The sequence below is a fragment of the Candoia aspera genome, chromosome 2, assembly GCF_035149785.1.
Source record: "Candoia aspera isolate rCanAsp1 chromosome 2, rCanAsp1.hap2, whole genome shotgun sequence".
NCBI lineage: Eukaryota > Metazoa > Chordata > Lepidosauria > Squamata > Boidae > Candoia > Candoia aspera.
In genome coordinates, this window is record NC_086154.1 from 254,756,001 (window position 1) to 254,768,354 (window position 12,354).

Sequence of the window (12,354 nt, forward strand, 5' to 3'; positions counted from 1 at the left end):
GGTAGCAAAGGGATTTAATTACGAGAAGCAGTGACATTTCGAGACCATCTTCCTTCATTGTCATTTTAAGGAAGATACTTTGGTGACATTTCTGTCGGTGACATTTGCTCTGTGCTCTTTGTGGCTCCATGCTTCCTTGAGAAAAAAAGAGGCTGAGGCACTCATTCGGTGATGAATAAAATAAAAAGCAAACCGTCCACCTTTTCATGCTGCACCCTCCTATCCAACTGGCTACCTAGCAGACAACACAGCCTTTAGAATTGAATTGGAGGAAATGGAGATGTTGTTATTATTGTCATTGTTATTGGATTGGCAATTTGAAGATTGACTTATCCAAGAGGGCAGCTTTTACGTTCTTAATGGATTCCCAGAAACAGAGTAAGGTAACTGGACAAATAAATAAATAAATAAATGGGAAAAGGTCCCAGATCTAACATATATATGCCTATGACAAAGCAAGGTTAGCTGGAGGTAAAAAGAAATATTTTTCACTGGAGTGGGGTCTGCTTTGTTTCGGGAATAGGACTGGGGTAATGAAGCCCATGTTCCCTCCAATTATTAGATCAATGGGACAGAGACCTGGGGGGAAAGCAGGGTTCAGATTAGGTGTGTTACAATCTAAGCATGCAGAACAAAAAAAAATTACTTGAAAAGACAAAATAGAGGGGGGGAAATACCCCATTTATATAACAAATGTCAGGGAGGTGATATGTAGCAAGTGCCAATACAAAAGTTGCATTATTCACTGCAGAATTCAGAGACTCCAGCACACAAACACGCACAGATCCTGGAGAAGGCAGCATTGCTTGCTGACAATGATTGATATTTCCCGGAGCAAAAAAACCTTTGTAGAGCTAAGGACAGAATTCTATGTCTGAATCTGGGGAGGAGCAGCTCTGCAGACAGCAAGGAAGCAGGAAAGCCTCTCTTGTCAGCAAACCTGGCTTCGTGCAATTCATGCTACAGAAGTCAGCACGGAGGACAGATGCAGGAGCTGCCAAGGTTGCAAAAAGACAGAATCAGTACAAAAATGGAGTGATTTGGTCATTGATTTATGCTTCCAGCAGAATGAAGAGGTGATTTTTTCCCCCTAGACTACAAAAGGAAGACAGCATTTCTGGACGCTTCTCCCATGAAAAAAGACAGTTCTGCAAGTAAAAAAATAAATAAATAGCAAGAAGAAGACAAGGCCAACCCTCCCTCCTTGACTTGTTAATGTTCTGTTCTCAATAAACCTATCTCAGGGGAAGCATCCAGTTATGTAAACCCCTGCGGCTTACAGTCTGAAATGGGATAGTACAGAAAAAAGCTTTAGCACGCAGCAGAACAGTAACAAAAGATAAAAAGAATCAAGGGTTTTCCCATTTTTTGTTCAGTTAGCTTCCTGGGGAGAATAGAAAAAATGTATTCAATTCTGTTTCAGGCAACCAAATTGCCCCTAGGAATGCACCTCAGAAGAGAGGAAATCCAACACAGTGAATAAACCAAGTGATGGTGCTGCGCCCAGCTCAGTTGTTTAGCACAAAACGAGAATTTTAAGTCTCAGGCTGTCCTACTTCAAATTTTGTTCTGGCAAGGGGCTCCCAGCAGAATTTCAGATACCCCTTGGGGATCTCGCATCCTCTGAGCAGGTCAGAATGTGTCCGATGAGTAGGATGTAGATGCTGGCCAGTCATACAGATCTGGTAAAAAGGATTCATACTCATAACTCCAGATTCTCGATCGTACATGCTGAGCCTTGTCTGCAGGCTCTGGGTAATAGAACGCCATGTGGTTGGCATATAAATATTCCATGACCTAGGGAAGAAAAAGAAAAGTTTAAATTACAGCAGCTGTCTCCAACCGAAGTCTTGTGGATGTGCTGAACTACAACTCCCATCAACCTCATGGCCAGGGCAACAGCTTTCGGGAGCATAATGCATCAGACAAGCCCGAGAGAGACAAGAATGGGGACCTGGGCCCTCCGCGATCTTGCTGAACTGCAGTAAGAATCCCTGCGTGGAGCAGAAGGCTGGTCTTGACAGTCTACACATGATCCTTTCCAACTACAGGATTCTAATTCTCAGTATCTCTTGCCTTTGCTTTACTGAAGAGGTGGGCACCGACAGCTCTTCAGACATTTAAAAAATCTCCGCACCAAAAATTCAACAGGGAAAGAGCAAGTTTCAGGCATACAGCCTTTTTTCTATCTAAAAGCAGGAAATGCAATGCTATCTGGAGCAAATGTCTCCAAATCCCAATGGAAAGGTTGGCCGAGTTACTCCAGCGATATTGTTGGCTCATCCCAACATCCCTGCAGTTTCCAGAACCTTCCCACCAGAGTAATGGCTCTTGCCAGAGATGAGTGGCCCACGGCTCTTTTAGAGGAGCCCAAGATCCAGCAGGGACCCCCACCCAACTTTCAGAGACGCACAAGCAGGCCTTCAAGATGTCACTCATCCCTAGAACCTATAGCCAGACTGCCTTCCGACATGGGAATTTCCACGTGGCAGTCCTCCGCCTTATCACCCAGCCCTTGCTCAGCTACCGGAGACCGTTTTGTGCTTGTTCCAAACACACCTTTCCGGTTCCTGGAGTATCAAACTGGCTGCCTCGGCAATCTTTCGGAGCGGGTGTTTTTTGCTTTTCCCGCCTTTTCCTGAAATGGGCCCTTACCTTTATAGCAATGTTAATGGAAACTTCTCTGATGTTGGAGAGTGCAGGATAAAGTCTTCCCTCTGCCAGCTCTTCCTCGCTCAGCTGCTCCGTCAACGCCTTTAACACACACACACACACACACACACAAAGGGAGGAGGGAGGAAGAGGAAAAGAAGGCATTTTATCCAGGCTTAAACCTTCCAAACTGGCCTTGTAGCAACAGAGTTAGGGCACCCAGTATCAGAAAACAAACCCTTCCCAGGATCAGGCAGTGGAACTAAAGCTGGTTTTCTTAAGTTGAAGAAGTACTGTAACTTTTATACAGTGATTTTAGTTCTGTTTCTCTTAGTGTTTTATCCCATTCGGTGTATGAAAGTCATTTGGGGAAGACAGTTTCCATGACTACCATGAAGCCCAGTTATGGTTGTCCTGAACTGTCATGGCACGTCCTATACAAAACTGCACCCAAGATAAACCTCTGTTCTTGGAGTACGAAGCAGGGCCTCCCTGAGGTATCATAAATGCATGTTCCCTCAAGAATAGAGGCTCAGGGTTCTCACCGGCCCCAGTCAGGACGGCAATGTCAGTTTGGATCTACATTCAATCTGTCACCCCAAATCTCTCCCAGATAACCAGAAATTGCAATATATGTCCATACTCCAAATAGCTTTCCCCCAACCTGGGGGATATCTTGAATGTCTAGACCAGTGTTTCTCAACCTCAGCAGCTTTAAGATGTGTGGACTTCAACTCCCAGGATTCCCCAGCCAGCAATGCTGGTCTAGGACTATCACTCCCATGATTAACAACCACAGCAGAAAAGATCATGCTTGGTATCCCGACCAACCACTTCATTTACCTTTGCAGCTTCCAAGAAGACTTTATCACTGATGTGCCGAACACTACTCAGAACAACAGCAAGGGCCACCCCTGCAACATGCAGAGAAGGATTCTAAGTAACCCTGCAAAATCACTTTTATGGTTCATACCAAAGATGCATGGGGTAAAACTTTTAGAAAACGGGGGCACAGCAAACAACAACAAGAACGTAACCACGATACCTAAAAATGAAAGTGAGCACAATGTGGCATCAGGCAGGGAAGAGCTACCCTGCAGGATTATAGCCAAAGCTGCTCTGGTCCAGCACTGTCTACCACAGGAGTCAATCCAATGCCTTGGGGAGCCGACCAAGAGGGCACAGGCACACTGCCTCTCTGCTCTGGCTTCCCACTATCTGGAATTCAGAGGCTTACTATCTCTGATTCTGCAGTAAGCTTACGTTCCCTAGCGTTTCAGACCAGATGATTCAGCCAGAGAACCTAATCTGGCAATTCCAGATGACCAAAAGCAGTGTTGTGCCACCGCAATTCAAGCTCCACCCCTTTCATACATGTGTCTGATGTCACAACACATGTACAAAAGGGTTGGGTCTTGTATTCCGTCAGGATGACAAAGCTTTTGTTATTTGCCCTACCTGACACCATGCTGAATTCATTCTGGACCAAACCACACACTGTCTGATCCTACAAGTTGCCCGATCCACTGCACATTATTTATTAAAACAGAAAGTGGTTTGTCCTAGTACCTGCTATGAGAAAGGCACAAATGGAGTCGGATAAAATTTGCAAACTAACTAGATCTTGAGGATGAGATTAAGCATGCCACGTTTTACTGCAATCACAAGGGCTTTTGAGCTGCGTTCTTTTAAAATCTCATTTTCAAAAAGAAAGGCCTGCAGTGCAAGTGCTTTGGAAGAGAACTCAATGAAATGTACAGGGATAATAGCCATTTCCAAGGGAAACACCAATGCCAAATATCAGACAGACCAATGGGAAGCATTTGGTCCAAAGGGAAGGGCGGCCATATGGAACCAGTCGTGATGGGATTGTCCCTGCCAGTCACCTGAACAGATAACCTGCTTGCTGCCAGGATGCAGGGACCTTGGTTCTCAGCCAGGAAATCAGCACTGTGCTTCTTACTGGCCAGATGGTTTGTGCAGGTGGGCAGGGCTCCCTGCTGGGGGCTGCACTTTTTACAATCAGGAACCACACAGGGTCCCAGGCTGCAGGTTCCACAGCCATGTCAGTGGTACACACAAGTCATAATTTATTGTACATCAGAGTCAGAGTCACACTTGTGAGATGGGCGGCTATATTGGGAAGGAAGGAAGGGAGGGAGGGAGGGAGGGAGGAAGGAAATATGGAACAACACAAGAAGGTAAATTTCCCAGGGCTATGTTCCCTGAACGTTGAGGCAGGCATCTCTATGGAAAGATAACTCTGGTCTGTGCTCTGCACCAACTTGTTCAAAGCAGTGGGAATGGAATGGTATGTGGGAATGACCTTGGGAGACGGGGAAGAGCCACAGCCAGGGCAACAGTCAGATAAGAAGCAGCTTAGCCTGCAGAAGCAATGGGGTGTGGCAAATGTCTCAGAAGGGACCCTCCCTAGTTTCTTGGGTTGTAAAGGTAATGGGGGGGGATGTGCTTTCAGACTTGCAAGATTCTGTTACTAAAACCTAAATAAAGTACAAAGTACAGCTAATAATGTAGAGCTGGTACTTTTGGGTGTGCTTCTTGTCTGGACTACCTCGCAAGGCTGACAGGGAATTTGAACAAAACAAACCAACTAGGCATGACTTCCAGGCTTTACCTGGAAATATGTAGGCGTTGTTTCCCTGGCCTGGTTTGAAGGACCGGCCATCGCTCAGCTTCACGGGCCCAAATGGACTGCCGCTCGCAAACAGGCACCGCCCCTGTCAGACAGAGAAACTGGTCAAGATACTTCTAGAAGTCACTTTGCAATGACATTTGGCACTTGCAACATGGCAGGGATAGGGAAATAATGCTGACTACCAGCCAAAATGTCCCATTATTCGGCCCCTTGGTGACCAAAGCGCTTTTTCCTATAATATGGGGGATTTGGACACAGCTGCTGTAAGTTAGTACCATCAGCTGCATAAGAGCAAAATCTGCCCACTAGGCACCTTACCCCAAAGTCATATTTTGGACACCTTTCCAGAAGACCTTACAGGTCAGGAATTCAGTGGTGGCTTTCAGCCTAATCTGCTTCAACATTAGTTTGCAAAACACAGGAAAGAAAATGTAAGGAAGAAAATGTACCATGTCTAGCCTATATACTACTATTATTATTATATTTAATAAATGGCCACCTGGTGGGCCTTACAGGCAAGATCACTGTGATTTAATTTAATGACCTGGTTCACAAACCATACTAAGGCAATGTCTGGGTTTCTATAACCAGATTTAACCATAAACTACCCAACTTCATCAAAGCCTAGTCTCCCAAGTTGTGTGAACAGGGATCATGGATTGTCTATGCACTCTGGAACTGAATCAAACCCAGACAGCCAACCCCCATCTTATCTCTTTTCTCAGGCAACACATATGGAGTTTGTATATTGTGGCTTCATGAAATGAATGAAATTCTACAATCTGCAAGTTGATGAGGTACTCTGTGAAAAATCAACAGGAACACCTAAAAGAAAACCAAAATCCAGTATTGGATTTCAGCATCTGCTTTGCAGGCCATCAGACTGAAGAAGACTGGTGGAGCAAACAGCTGGGTTTGGGGCCGTGAGCCAACATCTGGGTCTGTGTCACCCACTCACTCACTCATTCACTCATTCAATTTGTATAGCTTCTCTCAACAAGTGATTCTGGGCGGCGAACAAAAAGTAAAAACAATTGCAACCGTACAAAAATTGAACTACGAAGCAGCTGAAAAAATATCATATCCCATAACACAAACAAGAAACAGGTCCCTGCACACACTCAGGGCCCCAGGCGCAGAACCAGGTCTTTAGGGCCTTACAAAGAGGGACTTCCTTCAGGCAGCTCCAACAAGTGAGCCAAGCTGTAAAGCCCAGGAGAGGAAACAGTATGGCCTAAGACCTTTCAGAACTTTAGCTTACCTCTGTTAGTGTGTAGGCCTCTTCGGCAGTACATTCTGCTTTTGCGGTAGGGTTGCTCAGTGCAAATATAATGGGCCTTTGATTGATGTCGGCCATTGCTTTGATGACATCATGAGAAAAAAGGTGCCCAGCTCCTGCTACCCCTGAAAGTGGAAATAAAACCACGGCTCAAAGGAAATAACACAAATTATTTTCAGGGAGGTGGGCTGGGAATTGTCCTAAGAGTGTGGCACGCTACAACTCTCTCTGGGCCTGCAGTGTTGAGCAACATGGACAGAAAGTAATGGAATGAATATAATTCTGGAATGAAGCCACACACATTCCTTGAACCGTGTCCAAGCTCCTGCCTGTTGTACTACACATGGCAAGAGAAAAAACAAAATGAAAAGAAGCCCCATTTTTCTGAGCTCCAGTCAGCAATGCTTTAGACCAGTGTTTTTCCAACTTGGAAACTTTAATATGCATGGAGTTCAACTCCCAGAATTCCCCAGCCAGCCATGGGGAATCAAAGTCCACATATCTCAAAGTTGCCAAGGTTCAGAAACACTGCTCTAATGGCTCAGCTTCAGTGAAAAAAATGCCCGATTAAGCCACAAAGCCAAGCCTGAACTTTAGGTTCAAAGACATGCTGGCTAGGGAATTCTGGGAGTTGAAGTCCACGCATCTGAAAGTTGCCAAGTTGGAAAAACACTGCTTTAGACATTGGGAAATTCCAGTATCAGAAATCTTTGAATTTAGAAGTAGAAGCAGCAAAACCATCAGATGAGTACTTAGGAAATGTCTGAAACTCTCACCAATAATGGCAGAAGGCTGAAGCAAGTTCACTGCATCGACGAAAGACTTCGGTACATGCTCTGGAGCTGGGTGAGTAAAGGGCTCCTGGTTGACATCCCCTGCTTGTTCCCGGCCCTAGAAGATCATGAAATAAAGAATAGCCGGTTGGAAAAACAAAACCGAAATGGACGTAACATTGAATTGTGTCTTTACAAACTCCACAGGTGCTGTACCTGAACCAATAAGCCGTATTTATCAAACATCCAGATTTTCTTATAAGCTTCTTCTGTAGAAAGGCCGTTTTCCACCATAGCCATGACTATGAGATTTGCAATTCCGAGGGCGGCCTGACAGAGAAGAGAAACAGAGGAAGAATTATGATTTGAGAGAGCTGTTAACCCCTGGTGTTGGCAGCAATAAAGAAGTATTGGGGTTCAGTTTCCAGAGGGCACTAAAACAATCATTAAGGGAAAAAAATACTCGGTAAATCTCTCTGAAGTTTTTTATTTGCTTACTGAATGGCTATTCCACTTTTCCACCAAGGAGAAATAGCATTCGAGGCTACAAACTATAAAGACAAATGCCATGCAGAAATTTAAAATGGAACTAAAGTAATAATAATAATAATGATAATAATGCTTGATAAAATAATTTGGTGGAAATCATGATTAAGCCATTCAAAAGGCAAGAGCAAAAGAAGGTGCACCATGAACTGCTTTCTGAAAGCAAATGGTTAAATGCTAAGGCTTACACCACATTTGTTGTGTCCGTGGGGGCACTATGCCACTAATTTATGACACTGCTGAAATTCAATAACGTAACTGGGGGCGGGGAGCTGGGACCCAAAAAAAGGGGTTTAAGGATGATATGTGGCTCTAGGATTGCCAATGCCCAACCCTGCAATACCATCTAGGGCAATGTTTTTCAAACTTGGCAACTTTAAGATGTGTGGACTTCATCTCCCAGAATTCCCCAGTCAGCAAGGCTGGCTGGGGAATTCTGGGAGTTGAAATCCAGACATCTTAAAGTTGCCAAGTTTGAAAAATACTGCTTTAAACACTCAAGGGTAGCCTTACACAGAGGGCTTTGCAGCGGTCTTGTCGTAACCTATTCTCAGCACAGAATGCTGCTCCCAGCTCCGATTGGCTCAACAACTGTCGCAATTGACAACTAAATGCAAACCACAAAGACAGGCCCAACAGCCATGCAACTCACTTCTCCCGCCCCGAGGAAGAGGATCCGGTGTTCAGTGAGGGGCTTTCCAATGACCTTCTGTGTTGCCAATAATCCCGCCAGAGCAACTGCCGCCGTCCCTAAGAGAGGACACACATTTCTCAGGGGCTAGAAAGATGCACGTAGAAATCCAGACGCAAGAAAAACGGAGCCCAAATGGGCTTGTGGGGATATGCTAAAAGCCCAAGGCTGACTGCTCACCCTGTATGTCATCATTGAAAGTGCAGTATTTCTCTCGGTATTTCCTCAAAAAGCGGAAGGCGTTATGGTTGCCGAAGTCTTCGAACTGAATGAGGGTGTTTTGGCCATACCTTGGAAGGCACAGGTAGAAATATAAAATGAACAGCAAAGCATTCTAGTCATTCCACATTTTACACACTGTACTTTTAGATTCTGCACCTCTCTAATTTAAGTGCCCTGAGCCAACATGGCACCAAATCTGATTATCTGTATATTATTCTGATATAATACAAGCTTGAAACAGGAGCAGCCTTCTTCTCTAGATCTCTGGGCCTAGTAACTTAAAGTTCTCTTGGATTATTCCTTTCTTTGCCCACAGCTTATACCTCCTTGTTCTAGGCCAAGCAGTGAGCAACCAGCAGCCTTCAAATCCCCATTTCTGCCCTTCCCTGATGGCACAGTTTCCAACTATTTTGAGATGAGCAACACAGCTGTACAGCAAGCTACGAAGTAGACCTGGGTCGGAGAAAATCCCTCAGCTCCCTGTGTCCCAGGTGCTGACACAGGCACTTCCTATCTGTGACTGTGGCAAGTATGACAAGTTCTCCACTTTTCTAGACCCTGTGGGGGGCTTTGCTCAAGGTCTTCAGACCCCACTTTGTTTTTCTATCATTTAAGATAAGAACCCAATTTTCTCATATTTCTTCTAACATCTAGGATTTTTTTTTAATCCTTATGAGCCTTATCAACAGACCTATCATGCCCAATCGCTTATTTACTATTCAAGCAGGACAACTTTAGGCAGGTGATGTTTTTATACCTACAAACATCAGAATTCCCTGTGACACTCTACAGAAGTGAAAGTTGGACTTTGAAGAAGCAGGAATGAAGAGTATTGAGGCTTTTGGTGTTGGAGAAGACTCCTGAGAATACTGTGGACAGCCAAGAAAACAATCGAACAAATCAACCCAGAGTTGTCATTCAAGGCACAAATGACCAGGCTGAAATTATCCTACTTTGGACAGGTTATGCAAAGATCTAGCTCTCGGGAAAAGGCTCTAATGCTGGGAAAGGTAGAACGAAAGAGAAGAAGAGGACATCCAGCAGCAAAGTGCAGCATGGATATACCACTGGAAGATTTTTGTTCCTTTTTTTTACTACACTAATTTTGCTTTAGGGCACACCTTGCAGTTTTCCTGTTTCAGGAGGTCAGGAAGCCGCACTGCTCATTTTTAGGGAATTCTACTGATAAATTTCAACTGCAGAGTTAGAAAACCCTCCTTGGTCCACAAAAGGGGAGTCTGTGACCATATTCATCTCTTGGGATGCCAGCTGCCAACATCGTCTTTGTTAAACAGATATTCTTTGATTCATAAAATTCTTCTTGGATATACAGGAAAGGTTGGTTGCTGACATGTGCAGACTCCTTCCATGCTTGCATTGGAATAAGGGAAAGAAAAGTGATTCAGGATTTATACCTGTCTACAATGGCTTCCATGAATTCATCAATTATCTCATCATAAAGCAGTGAACGGTCTCGTTTCTGATACAATCCCATATAAAATGGATCTTGCAAAAGTGTCTAGGAAAATGCAAAAACAAAGGAAGTCACTGTATTAGTCTCTGACACTGAGTCAGATATATCCTGCCACTCTCCAGGAAGATGGATCTTTGCAGGACATACTGAGAAGCCTTTCACTGTAGTGGAATTTTAAACACTTAGTAATCTATTAAAAAATATTCTACAAATGCTACAAGGGAAGGGTGCAAAGAAATTTGCATTTAAGAGAGAGGTACTGAGATTGTGTTCACAAAGATCCTGTCAACATTTTACAATTCTGGCCACGGCCCCAGTGGGCTTGTTTGGATCAGATGTTCTGGGTGGCAGAACCAAAAGAACACTAAGAAAACCTTCCCTGCCTCTTTTTCCCACTGAGTCACTCCTTGGCCAAGACAAACACAATTGCTGAAGAATGTAAATATCATAGTAGCAAGAGCTGGAAGGAGCCTCAGGGGTCATCTAGCCTAACCCCCACTCTGTGACATCTCACCCTACCAATGAATTCCACAGACAGGCAACTGGCATCTGATGGGTGTGGGACACATAACAGCTCACCTGATTGTCAGTTCCCACATCAATACATACAGGAAGGCACTTATCAGGGCGTATCCCAGCACAGGCTGTGTATAAACAGAGCTTGCCAACGGGGATTCCCATGCCATAGACTCCCAGATCCCCAAGGCCCAAGATACGTTCTCCATCTGTGACGACAACAGCCTTGAAGGACAAAAGTGGATATGGAACTGCATCAGGTCATGTGAAGAGGGAAGGGAAGGGAAGGGAAGGGAGGAAGGAAACACACACCCCCCATTATAGATTTTATGCTGTTTCATCAGAGAATCCTGAGATTAATAATTCAGGGGGAGAGTGAGAAACTCTTAGAATGTGCAGCATTTGTAGTTTGGTTAAACTACAAATCCCAGAAAGAACACATGAAAAGGGAAAAATGGGCAAGGCAGAACTGCTATACAGGTAGTCCTCGCTTAATGACCACAAGTGAGACCAGCATTTCCATTGCTAAGCAAAGTGGTCATTAAGCAAATCCAACCCTATTTTACAACCTTTTTCTGGTGGTGGTGAAGTGAATCACCATGGGCATTAAGTGAACCACATGGTCATTAAGTGAATCACATAGCTCCCCAATGCTTTTGCTTGCCAGAAAATGGTGATCATGTGACCATGGGACACTGTGACGGTCATAAATGCGAACCAGTCACCATGTGCCCAAATCGTGATCATGTGACCATGGGGATGCTGCAACGGTCGTAAGCATGAGGACCGGTCGGAAGTCTGTTTTTCAGCACCATTGTAAGTCCGAACTGCCACTAAATGAATGGTTGTTAAGCGAGGTTTACCTGTAAAGTCAGAGGCTCTGAATTGGCAGATGTTCTCTTTGGCTTTGACAATCTTGGACTCACTCCATCTTTTTCCCTCATTTTAGAAGATTTTTTGCAATGAACTCAGTCATATCCCCAATTCTCTCTCCTTCTGTCTCCTACAAAAAGAGACCTGCACACTTTTTTTTTTTAAGTTAAGCCTTCAAAGGCCTCAAAGAGCTGCAGTGGTGACACAATGGCCTTACCAGAGGGAGAAGGGCTGAAATGTTCAGCTTGTTTTTCCCAAGACTGGAGGTACTTAAAAGAGTCTGAACATGCTTAATTCAGGGCTTGTTTGGCTTTTTAAAAAGTTAAAATTGTGCACCTAAAAAGTGGCAGTTCACTACTTGATATCTGCTGTGTGCAAGCTATGGGTTGCTCAGTTCTGTGAAAGGTCCCCTGTGCATGCACCGAGTCATGTCTGACCCTTTGGGGGGACGCCGCTTTCGCAATGTTTTCTTGGCAGACTATAGCGAGGTGGTTTGCCATTGCCTTCCCCAGTCGCCACCTTCCCCAGCAAGCTGGGTACTCGTTTTACCAACCTCGGAAGGATGGAAGGCTGAGTCGACCTGAGCCAGCTACCTGAGAAACCAGCTTCCGCTGGGATTGAACCTGGGTCATGGGGAGAGTTTCAGTTGCAATACTGCTGCCTACCACTCTG

At 44.7% G+C, this 12,354-nt stretch overlaps 1 protein-coding gene across 1 annotated transcript in view; it reads right to left on the reverse strand.

The window, feature by feature from the left end:
* Window positions 1-281: 281 nt before the first annotated feature.
* Window positions 282-12,354, reverse strand: part of ME2 (malic enzyme 2) — a 35,101-nt gene continuing 23,028 nt past the window's right edge. Inside the window, exons 6-16 of the mRNA XM_063295826.1 lie at window positions 10,873-11,034; window positions 10,235-10,338; window positions 8,778-8,887; window positions 8,559-8,656; window positions 7,577-7,690; window positions 7,364-7,478; window positions 6,570-6,712; window positions 5,288-5,390; window positions 3,496-3,566; window positions 2,656-2,754; window positions 282-1,797 (exon numbers count right to left, since the gene is read on the reverse strand). Of these exons, the coding sequence (XP_063151896.1) occupies window positions 1,633-1,797; window positions 2,656-2,754; window positions 3,496-3,566; window positions 5,288-5,390; window positions 6,570-6,712; window positions 7,364-7,478; window positions 7,577-7,690; window positions 8,559-8,656; window positions 8,778-8,887; window positions 10,235-10,338; window positions 10,873-11,034 (1,284 nt within the window). The 3' untranslated portion in view covers window positions 282-1,632. The remainder of the gene's footprint in view (window positions 1,798-2,655; window positions 2,755-3,495; window positions 3,567-5,287; window positions 5,391-6,569; window positions 6,713-7,363; window positions 7,479-7,576; window positions 7,691-8,558; window positions 8,657-8,777; window positions 8,888-10,234; window positions 10,339-10,872; window positions 11,035-12,354) is intronic.